The sequence below is a fragment of the Phaethon lepturus genome, unplaced genomic scaffold, assembly GCF_000687285.1.
Source record: "Phaethon lepturus isolate BGI_N335 unplaced genomic scaffold, ASM68728v1 scaffold57127, whole genome shotgun sequence".
In the NCBI taxonomy this organism is placed as follows: Eukaryota; Metazoa; Chordata; class Aves; order Phaethontiformes; family Phaethontidae; genus Phaethon; species Phaethon lepturus.
This window is the reverse complement of record NW_010550873.1, coordinates 1,864-17,927: the sequence shown is the minus strand read 5'-3', so window position 1 is coordinate 17,927 and position 16,064 is coordinate 1,864. Positions and strand designations below refer to the sequence as shown.

The following is a 16,064-nucleotide window of genomic DNA, read 5'->3' as shown; positions in this document are numbered from 1 at the left end:
TGGTCTCTTCTCCCAAGTAATTAGCAATAGGGCGAATGGAAATGGCCTTAAGTTGCACCACGGAAGGTTTAGATTAGATATTAGGAAAAATTTCTTTACTGAGAGAGTGGTCAAACATTGAAACAGGCTGCCCAGGGAGGTGATGGAGTCACCATCACTGGAAGTGTTCAAAAAATGTGTAGACATGGCTCTTCAGGCCATGGTTTAGTCAGCATGGTTATGTCGGGTTGATGGTGGGACTTGATGATCTTAAAGGTCTTTTCCAACCTTAATGATTCTGTGATACTTGTAACCAGAAAAGTATTATGGGACACATTTACAAAAGTTATCTTAAATTAGTGAGGCTAAGTTCTTCAGGTTCCTCTACAGCAGAACTTGGAAGAGAAGCTTACGTTAGCTGTTCAGAGTCACCTCCTAAAGCAATCTCATGCTCGGCTAGAATATGAGCCTTGGGTAAACAGCCCCAGTACAGTAAGCCAGACACTGCAATTTCTCCTTCCATGACTGATCTTCACTGCAGAATTAACTCATGTTATTTATGTACTAAGAGAACCTCCAGCCTGCAAAGTTAACATCTGAGTTGCTATGTCCAGAAGTAATTATATATCCCGTGTTTCTTTCAACAGCAATAGCCTATGCTGTTGTTTTAAAAAATAAATGCCAGAGAATAAATTTTCTCCCCGCACATCAAGAAGTACACTGTGGGAAGGCAGGACTTTATGCAGCACTATAGCTATGAGCATCTCACAAACTTCAAGTTTAGCTTTAGCTTATACTTTGCTCTTCTCAGGCCAGACAGAGTATCACCGCACCTAACACAGAAATTTCCTGTCTATGGTTAAGACCAATGACAGCAGCAACATCAGTTATAATTCATCTGGCTCTACATGGAAGACAAACTTGTATAATTCCATCATTGTTCATGAGCATCCCCAGCTGATAAACCTGTAGCAGGTGAGGAAAAAGACCTTACTTGAACATGATCATCTTCAATAACTGGGTCACTTGTACTTGTGGACTTGTCAGCTGTCCTTTTCCGCTTTGTGGTTTGCCGTGGCTTTGGCTTGGCCACCTCTGGAAACAGAAAACCAGAAAAATCTTTCCTCTGTTTACATTTCAGAACAATAGAGGCATTCCCTAGCTGAAAACGTCCAATAAGAACATGTATTTCTTATATAAGATCAAAATACCTGTCTGGCTTGAAAACAACTGTATCTCTTTTCCTTGCACAAAAACCACTTTCAGGTTTGTTGCTCAGAATCATTCATACTAAATGACTTGGGGTAGGGGGGTGGGATGAAAACACAGGAATGCTGAACCTACAAGTTCAACATCACAGAAAGATGCAGAGCCAAAAAAAGAACAGAAGATGAATTGTTAGGTTACACTTGGTTCTTTGAAGCAAACAGAACATTCTTGATAAATACAAGAACCAAAATAGCTTTAATGTTTTAAATAGTAGAAATAATCTCAAACTACTTCAAAGTCTGCTCTTTATAACTGTCAGTAAGTTTTTCCTAATATTGCATAGGATGCCCAGGAATAAAATACTTTGAGATTCCTAAGCTGCTTCTTACTCCACTTCATGCACAGGCATCAAATTCCTCCTTGATTTAAAATATGAACCTTTGAAAAGAAATGATGATAGATGACCACCCTTACGTCCTATAGTAAGAGAAAAAAAATGCCCTAGAATTAATTTTCTGTGATTAACAGATCAAACCCAGAAACTATTTCACTAAAATTAAGCTTCCTTTGACTTTTTTGTTAATACATATGGCATGCTCACGAAGATTCACAATCAAGATAGAAGTGCAAAATATTAAAGACTATGTATGAACTCCTCCACACTATACTACCATTAACATTAAAAAATATCTCTTTTCCTACTTAACATCATCAAATTCCACCAACAGAAATAAACTATTAATTAACATGTGACATGCAGTGGGCCTATGAGCTCCAGAATTCAGGTGACTGCATTAGGGGATCCACAGGTTGAAAGACGTAGTATCAAGTACTCAACTTGTGGCACCGGTGAATCATCATCCCCAGGGAATTTTTCGACAGTTCCTAGAGTATCTACGGATTGTGAAATACTTTCTAGCTACATTATAGGAAAAACTTTCAAATTTTGTGTTGAATTGTTCGAGCCCAAGGCCAAGAAAGCTTTACAGAAGGTTTAACATAACATGCATTTTAAAATGTGAAAAACTTGCTTCACTACAAATGCAAACTAAAATAAGTTAAAAAAAATCCATTTATTACAAGAAAAAAACGTCTTACATTTTTACTAAAGTAAAAATCAAAATGACTCTTGATTCATCCTTTAGACAGCTAGTCTGTGGTGATAACGTTTTTAAAATTTCACTGTCTTTAATATTTGACTTGTTCCACTGTTTAATATGGGTAAATGATTTAAGGGGGGGAAAAAACCTACTTCTACTATCAAACATAGGTTTGTTATAGAAGCTGAAAACCACAATGTCATTTATGCCAGAACAGAAAGCAGTCATATTCAAGGCACATTTTTAGATCGTTTATGGAAAAACATTTCCAACTCTGTAACAGAAGTATTTGCAGGTTATACTCTAATGTTGTACATCCTGTTTTAGTGAAGAAAAACACTGTAACAGCCAGGCAGAAGAGACCTCACCTGTCTATGTTTCAAATACAGATTTAAAAGATAGAAATGACGCATCATCTCATACTCTGCCTCAAGCATCAGCTAATGTCTGAAGCTTCAAAGGAGAAAATAAGTGCATAAAGACATACACCTAATGTATGATGCTAGGAAAACAGTTCTGACTTGTGTAGGCTAAATATAGGAAATACTGAGACATTTTCCTCCACGAGCAGAATAGATTTTTTTCCTGACTAACAACTGAAACATGAAAACAGAAATACTTTCAAGAAAGATACCCTAATTTAATATTTAGATCTGACTGACTTCACTTTATGTTTTGGTAATGGATGAGGATAGAGAAGAAATATTTTCTTTTGATTTTTCCAGACTAATTACTAGTCATAATGGAGCAAGTTAGAGAACAGGCATTTTAAATGTAATAGCAAGGTCATTTCTTCAATCTGAGATGCATTTAGCTACAGAACAATATGCTAGGTGATTTAGGTTTCATTAACACTTGGGAACACTAACATAAACTGGAAAGACACTAGGACATACTGTGTTTGAATCATTCCATGTTAACATGCTATCAGTCTTTTCTACCTCCAACACGTACAGTTCTGTAACTAGCATGTTTCATTTTTCAGTTTCATTTTACTTGCCAGATATTCTCAGCAAAGAATTCTGGATATATGAGGTAATTATTAAGTGTGCTATGCCATATTAAGATGATTATTTTTGAAAGCAAGTATATTTGGAAGAAACAGCAAGTTCCCCTCTCACATCTGTTCTTTCCTCCCAACATTTTGGGCTTAATTTCAACCCTTCAGTACTTTGTTTTTATTTTATGGTTTTGTTCGTTTTACATGATGTAAAGCATAAACCTATTTAATAAAAATACAATTTTCAACAAGTTTGATCACCATGCCATATACACTTGGAAATAGAATCCAATATGCAGGTGCACAAGCTTGGCTCAATTATAATTATGGTTTTCTTTATTGGTTGATAAAGTATCAGTTATTAACTTTTGCCTTCTTGCTAAGATCTGAGCATACCTGCTGTCTTCTTCCTTTTAAAGGGAGAATTTTAATGGGGGAGACAGTCTTACGTTTCAATGAATAACAGCCTTCACAGGAAGAGAGAAGCTGTCAAAAGAAGTTGCATTTGGTTTTCAAATGAGTAAATCAAACATGTTTAGTATGTACGGATAACACATACAGAAATACTTGCATGGAGAAAACGTCACTGGCACTCTTTCAGAGAAATCTGTTATTTTACCTAGTTATGGCACTGAAGTCAGCCGTTTCTGTTCCATCAATATTCCATCCCTTTAACAAACCATTTAGTTTTAAATTATTAAGCAATAAACTTCACTTTTAACTTCAGTATCATCTGAGGATGTTGCTGTTGTTCAATATTGTCTCATGCCAGCCCAGCAGTTTACTCAGAAATTAACATATGCATATAGGTCATACCTGACTCAGACACCAAAGGGACATGCGACAGCTTGCTTCTAGCTCTTGTTAGTGGTCGGCGAGGATACTCTTCTTTATACTCCATCTCACAGCCCCTTCGTTGGGAGCCCATGCTCTCCTCCTCACTGGCAGGCCCACAGGCACTCCCACTAGTCCTCTCATCACTTGTCTCTCCTGGAGGCCCACAGTTTGGCAGAGTCCTAAGTGCAAAATCTGACCCAGCACTATTTGGTCCATTCCTGCAGGTTCCACTCGTGGATGGGGATTCCCCATCACAACACGCACTAGTCCTCTCTTGCACATCCTGTGGCTTATAGCAGGAACACCTGGAACAAACAGAGCTCTCCTCAGTCTCTCTCTCGCTGGAATCTTCACTTTTACAAGGCAAGCAGACACACTGCCTGGATTCATCTCCAATGGCTGGACTGGTGCCAGCAGAGTGGCTACTAGCTGTCTGTGCACAGTCAGGGCTAGGAGAAACAGCACTGCAGGAGCTGGATGTTCCCGTTGATCCTGTAGCATTATTGCAACCTGGGTAAGAATCTTTGCTTTTGTTCCTTTCAGGCATGTCACTTGCTGCTTTCATGTCTGCTTTAATCTGCTCACTTGTTACTTGACAACCTTTCTCACAGCTGCTTTCCTCGGTATGGAACTGCTTTGTTTGGCCCACTTGGTTGGCACTACATCTCTTCCGCAGCGGTGTCTTGCCTTTACCACTCACTGTAAGAGTTAAGCAAGAGAGAACAATGAGACAACCTAATACACAGTTTAAATAAATGCTGAGTGCTCTTCTCTTAGAGACTATTTAAAACAGAAGGCAGTCTAAAGGCCAATGACAAATCTTGTCAGGACCATGCTGCTACTCATGTTATGGGAATTAATAATATTTCTAGCAGTTGCTGAATCTCTGTAATGTCTTGCAGCTATTTTTGTCATGACATGCTGGGATGTTTGTCAGTAAATGAGATACATATTTGCCAGAAAGGCTAGTGTTTTCACAAAGCAGCTAACTGGTTAAAAAGGCCAAAGCACAAAAATACAGGCTTCCGTTTTCTTAAATATGAGGAATAAATCTGAGGAATTAAACAGTAACATAGATAGGACTAAACTTTATGATTTCAATAGGAATCCTTAGCTCCCCCTCCTGGGTATAGAAAGTGGTCTCAATAGGTAACAGTAGTCTCAGCATACAGATGAATAAAAAACCACAGTGAATATAGAGTACAAATCACAACTGGAACTTAATGTCTACTGTCTTAATCCTCTCAGCTAATTACACTAAACCAAGCCCGAAAAAACATTATTTGCACTACAAAAGTTTATGCAAATTGTCTCCAAACACAGGTTATTTCAATCCTCAAACCAGAACTGACATCTGTGCTATAAGCACAGCACCCTACAGATTTCCAAGTTTAAACTACCAGTCTTGCTGAAATGTACTAAAATGACAGGGGCTGATATGTAGGGAGGATGGTAGTTCCAGTGGGAAGATACTTGATCCATTACAGCCTTGATATGTCCTAGGCTCTGCAGAAATTAAACCAATACATTTCTCAGACCTTCACAATGCAGGATTTTTATGTTAACTGCTTAGCTAAATATTCATTAAGGCTTAATATTGTATGTACTTCGTCGTCAATTACTTACAGATCACAATTTGACTTTGACTTCCTTCTGTCTTGGATATATACGAAAACTACTTCGCTTACAATACAAACTACAGGAAATAGCATGTCATCTCTGTTGCTGGAAAGGGCATACGTCATATGGCACTGGACCCAGGACTCGTACTTAGTGCCACAGATGTGCAGCTTATAGCTGTAAACTCAAAACACAGGGAATGTCCTTTTCTATGTCTCTCTCTAGTTGTCATACTACCATGAAGTTCTGGGCCCCTGACTCTGAATGAGTCAGAATAATATATGTACTACTACTAGTACTAATACACATACACATACTATAAAAGTAAGTGCTGTTCAGAGTGAAGACAACATTACTGAACATGACCCTGAGAATTCTAACTAACCTCCAAAGCTCCCATCAAAGTAAAGTTGATCTTAAAGTGTCCCCTTCAGGACACTCCCACAGGGCCCCTATGAACCAGAAGATGGCTACCTGTTCTCATGCGTTTGCCCCAAGGGTCACATTTTGTCTCAGCAGCAATGCTTTGACAGATGAATCGTACAGACCACATAGTTGCAAATTTCGCCTCACAGTTACAAGAAATTTTGTGCACTTGGAAATCCAAAAGAGGAGCTCAAGTTTCTGCATGCAAAGCAGTGCAGCACCACTATTTCTGTGTTTCTGTACAGAAACGACGTGACTGGAGCTGAGAGAGATGTGTCCTTACATCTTCATTCTAGATTTATAACAGGAAGAAAAGGGTAGGGGGCAAACAAACAAGCATGCCTGTTACAAAGCTAGAAATAAAACTGAACAAGATGGAAAGATTGAAGTTTAAGAATAAATTTTGCTTAACAGTGCCCAGGAACCCATCTATTCCACACCTGATGGTTCTCTAGTTTCCACTGGATCTCTGCTTTTCTCTTCTCCATCTGAGTAATTCTGTGCAATGCTGTTAGAGACGCAGGCTCTTGAAGTCGCCACATTTTCTTCCTCATCCTCACTGTCTGAATCATGGACAGTAATAGGTGCTGCCTTTACAACAGGCTGAATTCCACTTGGTCCTGAAAACAGTAGAAGAATGCCAACAGCTCATGTAAAAATAAGCCAAGCACGGATTAAAGGGCTGAAGAACTTTTAGAACTGCTTGAAAAAATGCCAAGAGATGAATTTGATTCAATTTAGCTACCCATTCTGTGGCTCCCTTATTAAAAGCCAAATACAAGAAGAGCAAACACTGCATTTCACCATTAAAGCATTCTAGTTTTAGTTTAAAGCATTTCTAGTAAGGGGAAGAATGTAAAAAAAACCACAGGTTTTCTGTAATGTTTCTCTGCTTTAGAACAGCTTACAGGTTCTTCCACAATAGTACGAGTAACTGCACAACTATAAGCAGTCCCCGAAACCTCCACCACAAAGACAGAAACGTCAGCCAGAACATCTGCAATTATCCTTCTAAATCCCACCACTAGAATTGGGAAGGAGAAGCATGAATTACCAAGCTTCAGTATAAATGTGCTTTGTTAGTTATCTCTCTTGGCTACTAACTGAAGGCATTAGCCAATCATGATGACATATCTGCCTGTGAATAACACAAGAAATGAACATGAAGTTAAATAATCTTTTCAGGAGTTATCTTGAAAAAGTGAACAGATCCAGCATATGTGTATGTTACTTCACGCTGTTGGCATATTTAGTAGAAAATTATGTTATGCAGCAAATAGTGGCTCTAAAAGAAATCAAGACTGCCTTATGTCACTAATGTTGTCACTAATACAAACTAGATTAACACTGGAACAAGTTGTTCTGACTTGAAAAAAAAAGCAAAAAGGAATCCACATGCTGCAGTGAAAGAAATAAGGCCACTGACACCAACATAGGACCATGACAAGCTCATTCAGGCCTTCTAAGTCTTATTATACTGGGAACAAAAATAAGGGTTTAAGATCAAGATATTTTACTCCACATGCAAAAGAAAACTGGGAACTGTAAAACAGACTTTAAAACAGAATAAATTTCTTCACACCAGTAAGCTGTGCAAACATCAATATTCCAAACACAACAGACAACTCAGCTGAAGAAAACCATTCAAAAATAGAATTATACTGAAAAATTTAACCCCTCAAGAAGGGGATACCAAAAGGTAATTTCTTTCCAAAACCAGAGTTACCTGCTTGCTCTTCGTCGACCTCCATAGGAACAACAGCCTGGCTGTGAGCTGGCAGCTCATTCTGGCTCTGTCCAGCAGCCATCCCTTCTTCCTGTGCCACCTCCTCCATCTCATTCAGTGCTGAAAAGATTAATATGAGGTCAAGCGGAAACAGAAGAACAGAGCCCGTAAGCATAGGAGGAATTCAACTGGCACTCACAGAGAGTCAGAGAATCCTCAAGAAATAAGTAATAGCTGCCTTAATTCCTTCAGTGAGTCTCTAGGTTGCACAGTCTCTCACAGATCTGTTCTACATTTCCTTATCCAAGGCCCCAGGCTAACTTTTTGGGTTTACTTCTCCCAAGTTTTCCACTCCTCCAAAGTCTTGTTCTACTGCAGTGAGCAGCATAACCAGGATTTACAATTTGTTCCCTCTATGACTTCTGCCTTTGCTGGGAAAGTTTAAAAATGTACCCTCTGACACTATGATGTACTCCCAGGTCTAGCCAGAGGAGTCTAGAAAACACTTCACACTGCCACAGATGGGTATCACACTGAAACTCTACATTGCTAACATCTGTACTGACATAAAACATTGAATTGTAATGTGACTCTCACAGCTATTAGATACAATACAAAGCTAGCTTTTATCACACAGGTATCAAAGATGTGCAGACAGCTCTCAGAAAAGATTAAAGCTACATACCAGGAACCGTAAGAGCACCAAGCTTTCAATGTATATGAATATCTTCTCTAGGACCCTACGTAAGTGGCAAAGCAAAATCACTCTCTACAAAGGTTCACAAAGATCAGAGATTACCCTCAGCTGCAATCTGCTGCTCTTCAGCTTGACCATCTTGCCGCAGCTCATTCTCCTCATTCTGGTCATTTGGGTGTTGGTGATTGTTGTGGTGGATGTTTGGATTATTGTTATTCTGGTGGTTATTGTTGTTGTCATTGTCATTGTTAGAGTTCTGATTGCTAACTAGGGCAGATGAGACACCAATTCCTGTGCCTGCACTTAGGCCCACACGAGCACAACCCTGAGAACAAAGAGCAACTATTAAGATTTGAAAACATGGACACATTATCTCAACAACATATCCTAATGCAAACAGAAAAAGCATTCTGTCAGCAGTATCAAGGATAGCAGAACAATATGCATGTGAAGAATAGAGACATTGTCCCTAATGCTTCCTTATGCTACACACTGCAGAGTTACATCTTAAGTCTGGAAACCCAGAAAACTTACACTCTGTTAAATTCCTAATGAAATGGAACTCCACAAAGCATATAATCTTACTTTATTAAATTGTATTTCATTTGCTATGAGATCATATGACATCAAGACAAATAGCAGATTATATAGTCTTCCTAGAACACAGTAGCCTTAAGATAGAATTAATGATCAAAGAAAGCAGTTTTTTATGTAGGCAGTTTTTGTTACATTACAACAGCTGTCACAAAGATTTGTGCTAGTGTGGGAGAGGAGACAACATGAAGAAATAAAATTCTTAAGATTCAAAAACACTCCAACAGGGGAACAGTACCCCCGTTTCACCCACTACAAAATCATAAAAAACCCTTAGCACTGTAAACACATCCCTAAGCATGAAAATAATTGTATAAAAAGCAGTGGCAAAATGAAGCAGTAGCAGCAGAGACCTCAACAGAAACACAGGATCAATGTCTGTCTTATTTCCTGGTCACATATTCATACAAGATCACACCTTGCCACTGCTCCCACCTGCAAAAGAAGCACCATTCTCCCTAACATATCATGATAATAGCAACTGCAAACCAAAAGTAATTTATTTACCAAGCTACTTAATTAATTACAAGTTTTAGAAGAATGCATAACAGCTGGAGTTTACCATATTTCCAATGAGCTGGCAAAGCCATTCCCTGAAATACTCACCTTAGGAGGTTCACGGAACATCTGGTCCAGAGAAATAAATTCTAAGCTTGGCAGTAACTCAATGAACTGACTAAAAGAATCTAGCTTTATCGCATGGCATCGCACCAGGGTGAGGTCAACCAGTCGGGTCCACCTTGAATGATCTGCAGAAGAGAAGAGATGCATTTCCTGAAGGATCCCTGTATCACTTATTTTTCATTCTACTCTTTCCAGATTTGAGAGTAGGCACCTTCTGTATCTCCATTCTGACTGTTACCAACATCATCATGGTTCCAAACCAAGCATCATCTACTGTATTACTAAGAAATAGAACAAGCACTACTATGAGCAGAAAAGTTCTGTTTTAATATTGCAGCTATTCATATAATATCTCTAAAATTTCAAAGGTGTGCAATACCTGTGATCCAATTATTTGGGTTATGTAGATGTGGGCAGTTGTAAATAACCAGATACTTGATGCAAGAAAAAACTTCATTTACGGCTTTCATACCAATATCTGTAATAATTCCTGGATTTTCAACCACATCAGCCAAGCCGTACTTCACCAAGTCTCCATTCGTCATTTTACCTATGAAAAAGATAGCAGAAAACACAGCAGTAAACTTCAGAAACTTGCCTTTTATAGCATGAATTTCTAACTTCCCACTTTAGTCCAATTTGGCTAAATGGATCAGATTATTACTTCAGTGCAATAAAGCCGAGACTTTCACAATTTCAGTAAGAGTTTCAGGAAGTGGAGAAAAACATATTTGGCTGTATGAGATCAGCAGTCTCAATATGGATACATTAATATTCTTTTTTAATCACTCTTAGGAAATGACTGAAAACAACTTATTTAAACCTTGTATTTGTCAAATAATTTATGTACATAAAAAATATCATACACTGTAGTAAAAACTCATCAACATATCCTAGATGAAGAGTTTCAAACTGTGGAAATTCCAGTTCAGCCATCTTCAAAGCAGAAAAAACACCGTCTTTGGTCAAGGAAGGCTGGATCCGCACTTCATGCAACCTGAATGCAATTAAGAATTGCTCCTATTAAAAGGCATGCCAAAACACAATTGCCATAGAAACCACTCAAAAAAAATGCCCTTTGGTAATAAAATTAAAATATTATTTCAACAATGGCAGGATTAAGAGGGTATCTGTTGTATCTTTATGGCAATATTTGGCAGTTACATAGCAATCTAGTTGTGAGACTAACAGCACCATACTTTTCAGACATAGGTCTAAGAAGGTGGCTTGTGACACAAAGTGATACAGAAGCAGATGTTTAACCACAGAATACTCTTGTTATGTAAAGTTTAAATTCTTCACAGTTCTGGACTTGATTACTAAGATACATATTTTGAAAAAGCAGAAAGGTGAAAAGAAAGATCTAAAGGCCCAGACCTTCGTGCAGCAGTTATGATGAGGTAGCCAAGATCCACTTCAAGTGCATTCTTGCAAGCTCCCAGAACTATAGTGTGCAAATTCCTAAAACCACCTGACAAACAAAAAAACAACCACAAAACTTTCCTTCACTTCAGTCCCAGATCACTACTTTAAACCTTATACCTTTTCACCAGTGTTGTCTTGACAAGTGAATTAACAAAATACATCTTTTTTAGCAAATCAATAAAACACACATTTGCACCCAACTCCCCTCAATACTGCTAGTTCTACTCACCAACAAATGCGACTGGAAGGTTAGTTTATCAGTCAAGAGTTAACTGCAGTTAAAAGATCAAAACAATACTCCATATAGAGCTATATTTAGCACCATAACCATAGTTCCAAACTTGATACCTTTAAAGTAACAATCAAGAAAGAATATGCTACAGACAAAAAAGCTAAGCTACACATGCCTCCAGTATTTGCTAGTATTTTTATTTGTTTGTTTTAAGCATGAGGGATAAGAAGTTTCATACCTGATCTCCAGCTATCTTCTACCACATGCTGGATAAGGCCTCCAAGAAATGGAACACGAACCAGTTCTAAGTGCTCCAAATTTCGAGCAGAAGCCAGGCCCGTCACTAGGGGAACATACTTCAAAGAATTTGTGGGTCCTACATAGAACAAACCAATACAAAGAAGGTTGTTCACTTAACATCACTGAATGTATCACATTAAAGTCTTAAAAAACGTCCACATATATCCACCTAGATCAGGAAGTCAACAGAACTACATAGTTCAAAATAATGTACAGGAGAGGGATCCATTTCTATCCAACACCATGAATAAAACAATGACTGTTTTCAGAATCTTGTATTCTAAGATTTCCATTTACAGTTGGTGCCTATGCAGCTTTAACAGAATTAGATCTCCTACATGCTAAAACATCCCTCCATACATGAATTCCTCTTACCAGCACAGTTCCTCATGACAAAAGTGCGTAAGCTGATACAAAGGAAATCTTTAAAAGGCTGTGGTTTGGTGAGTCTCACCCACTTCAAATAAAGGTGCCTCAGCATTGGGATACAAGGAATCTCAGGGACATTCACCCCTAATAATACATAAACAAAATAAACATTTTAAACAAGCTTTAAACTATAAACTCCAGGATAAATTTCTTTGGATTAACATTCTGGCTTTAAAAAGGAAGTCTTGTCTTTGCTATGTGGCATGTGAGAAAAAACACAAGTTCTTCACCTCAGTTTGTCAACACAGTTTTTTAGAATTTGCCCTTTAGACCTGCTATTATGTAAATAGCAACTAATATTTCAAAAATGCCACATGCCAAATTCCCTCTCTTAAAAAGAACTACAATCTTGCAGAGTGTCAAAGCCTTTACATTCACCTCTGTTGAAGCCAACTACTCCACCATTACCACACTTACCTACTAAGTGCAAAGTCTGAATTTTAGCTCCTATAGGAATTTTCAGCTTGTTTTCAGGAGGAATTGGAAAAGCACCATTACGATTACGAAACTTCCCTAAAATGTGAACTTGTGGCATGTATGTCCAAATAGCTTCCACCAGCTCTAAATGAGAGGTCTCAACGCCCTGGGTAAAAGGAAGCAAAGAAAATGCTCTAACACCAGTTCAAGCAACAACATCCTCTTAACCATGTTAACTTCTCAGTAGCACACTATACATAAAGCAACATGTTATTTCACTTTAAATTTGTAGCAAGACTTGTCTTTTTAAAAGCAGAGGGATCAAGTTTTAATTCATTTCTGGACTTAAAAGCACCTGTGAACCCCACTGGTGCAACTAAAAATAGTACTCATTTGCAGATATGGTCACAATTAACTGCTACTCTATCCAGCCAGACTTGAAGATGAAGCCCTGTAAGCAATGAGTCCCTGCCATGTTTCTTCTGCTCTGTTAACATGCATCACCTCAGCTGCTGAAGGAGGTTCCCTCTCAAGTCTAACCACTCACCAACAGATTTGGACAGGCCTGCAAAGCCTCTAAAACTCCAGGAATGCTGAAAGCTTCATGGCCACGGACTCTGCGTCTTTCAAGATACCTGGGATGAAGACCATAAAGTTGTTCAATGTCTGGCATCTTCCTCAGCAGCGTTAGGAAACTGGAATCAGTGAAACCTAAGATAACAACAACAGATTTGGTATTTGGGTGACAGCAGACACTTAGCTGTAAAGGGAAAGCCAAATACATTGTTCTTTATATATGGTAGTATAAATTCTACAAGGTTAAAACATATACTTAGTGAAGCAATAGCTTGTCTTCTACCTCCAGATTCTAGAAATCATAACCTACATACTCCTCTGCCTTGAATTTTGCAGGCTTGCTACAGGTTTCCTTCAGTGAAGTTGCATGGCTACAGGTTTAACTATACTTTCTCCCTTCTCAGATGAAGCACCTCTGCAGATTGCCAGGCTTTGTGTCTCTGTCTTTCCTGGAATTCCATTTATCAACTACATGGCTCAAAAATGCCCAGCTACATCAGTTACCTGCAGATCATCACTATTCACCACAGCTCACAATTGTCAGAGACAACAGTTTCTTTAAGCAAAGGGTTATTTTATTCTAATATAAGACAACACATAAAAAGGAATTTAAACTAGTAAGTTACCTGTATTTACATCTATCTTAGGTTAGGTCTAACCATCTATCTGATATCAGCCCTAATAAATCTAACTTTGCAGATCCTCTAACTTTTAGAATTCACTCATTTTAGCTCTCTCCCCCAACAAATCCCAGCAGTGTAATTTAAATCCAACAGAAAGCCTAATACTCACAGGGTTGACCTAGGTTGCCAAATTTATCTATTGATCTGAAGATGGCTTGAGGTGTGACATCAAAACTTATTTATTCTTACATTGTTAAGTGTTGGCAGATGAGTTGCTCTCTCATTCCATTGTATTTTTTCCTGCCTGCATGCAAACAGCCTCTTCTTGGATTAACCCTTGGATTAACTCCCTTACAATAATCAGACAAACACAGATTGTATTTACAGATTGCTACAGAATCCCCGTTTCTGCTACAGTAATATCCAATATATATATACACACACACATAGACAGAGACAAATTTTCCAAACCACATACTCAAGGAAGCCACTCAAATCTCACAAAAGTCAAAAGGAATTAAACATTTAACTCCTTTTACTGCTTTTGAAAATTTACCCTGCATATGTCATTATAAATACCAGGATAGCACAGACAGTTTTGCTCAATACCACTTTAATGCCATATCTTGAGTGAGTGCATTACTCACCAGTGGGCATGTATTCCCACCAACGGCCTGCACATAGATCCACAACCTTCACTACTCGAAGATAAAGAGTGACTGCTTCCTTCAGCTTCCTGGACAGGCATTCCATGCACATGATATCCTGCAAGGGAAGGTACCTTTGGGAGAGGAAAAAACACCCCTCTGATTTATCAAAGGTGGATCCTTTTTGACTTTTTGCAAACTAAAGAATATCCCAAGCATGACTACACAAATTCATATATTTCTAACACCTCATAACGTTAATTCAAAGAGAATTTTCCGATTGTACTTTAATAAAGTGTGAAATTTTGCTAAGCAGAATTACTCACCAATTTTTGACACTGAATGTAGGATATTTAAGGCACAAACATAATATTAAAATGGAGAGATGCTTTAGTTCTCTAATAAAAACTGCTGGCAAAACCATTTGCCACAATAGTTTCTATGTGGTTTAATCAAAGGTACTTCCATTTTCTAGTACATACTAGCATGCTCAATTTGCAAAAATTTTGGAGAGCTACTGTTTTTAAAGAAATTGCCAGTAAGACATTATGTTTTGAATGTAACAGGCATGAGTGAACATCTTGAAGGAGGACTGTGCTGCAGGGAAGATTATATACTCATCCAAGTTCCCTTCTGCACACTACGAAGCAGATGCAACAATTTCAAAACATGCACCTCAACTATGCAATACCCGAGATACATTTCTGCACTGAAATCAATATTTAAACACTTGTTACCACACACTGGTGAACAGAATTAAATCAGTTCTTTATTTCTTCTTCATCCTACCATTCATGACATTCACATAAACTAATTTTCAAAGTATCCAAATGAATTCTGGACTGAAAAAACATTTGTCACTCCTTTTTATCCACTTTTTATTCACCCACGGTACATCTACGCTTTCTGAATAGTCTGTGACACAAGTATCAATGCAGTTAAAATTGGCAGAAAAAAACAGAAAACAATATAATAACAACAAATTGGCTTCTGACAAGCTGCTCACCTAAAGATGTGGCAAAGCACTTCATGAGAGAGTTGGTTCATGTAGTCTTTTGGCTCATCAGCTTTGGTAGACTCAGAGCCTTCCCTGTTCACCGAGCATGGTTTCACATTTTTCCGCCGGGGACCCATATTTGCAATGATTTCTGATTAAAGGAAATGTTCAAAATGTTATGCAAATTCAGTGCAACTGAAGGAAAAAAGGGACAGAGTAGACGACGACACACCAGTTAAGCTTCGTTTACAAAAAAACCCATCAAAATCTGACAATAAGGTCAAGTTCCAGTACAGCTGAATTAACTAAGAAATAGAAAAAATATTCCAACAAATTAGTTTGCCTCGTACATGAGGTCTCAGACATAACCTGATGATTATTAGTAAACCAGAAAGTCCCTCTGACCTAAGGGAAACTGACAAAGAGGAAAATCACCACAGGTTTAACAAGAGACCAATTCTTTTGCACAAATGAAATGTCTCCAGACATACCATCCACACACTAGTCGATCAAGACAAATCACAGGAAAGCTGTGTGGAGACTACCAAGGTTACCAAGCAAACGCCAACTAGCTATGTTCCCGTGAAACAGAAAGCCCAAAGCCTC

General features: G+C 38.2%; 1 protein-coding gene across 1 annotated transcript; it reads right to left on the bottom strand.

Moving 5' to 3' along the window:
• Positions 1-973: 973 nt before the first annotated feature.
• FBXO38 (F-box protein 38) lies at positions 974-15,606 on the bottom strand (the record flags this gene model as incomplete). Its single annotated transcript, XM_010290665.1, has 15 exons — positions 15,468-15,606; positions 14,462-14,595; positions 13,163-13,326; positions 12,616-12,781; positions 12,145-12,282; positions 11,708-11,845; positions 11,190-11,283; positions 10,679-10,809; positions 10,192-10,362; positions 9,795-9,937; positions 8,697-8,919; positions 7,898-8,017; positions 6,612-6,791; positions 4,105-4,824; positions 974-1,074 (listed from the first exon to the last, which is right to left on the bottom strand). Coding segments are annotated over exons 1-15 (2,751 nt in total), but the record flags the coding sequence as incomplete, so codon positions are not given.
• Between the last annotated feature and the right edge of the window lie 458 nt (positions 15,607-16,064).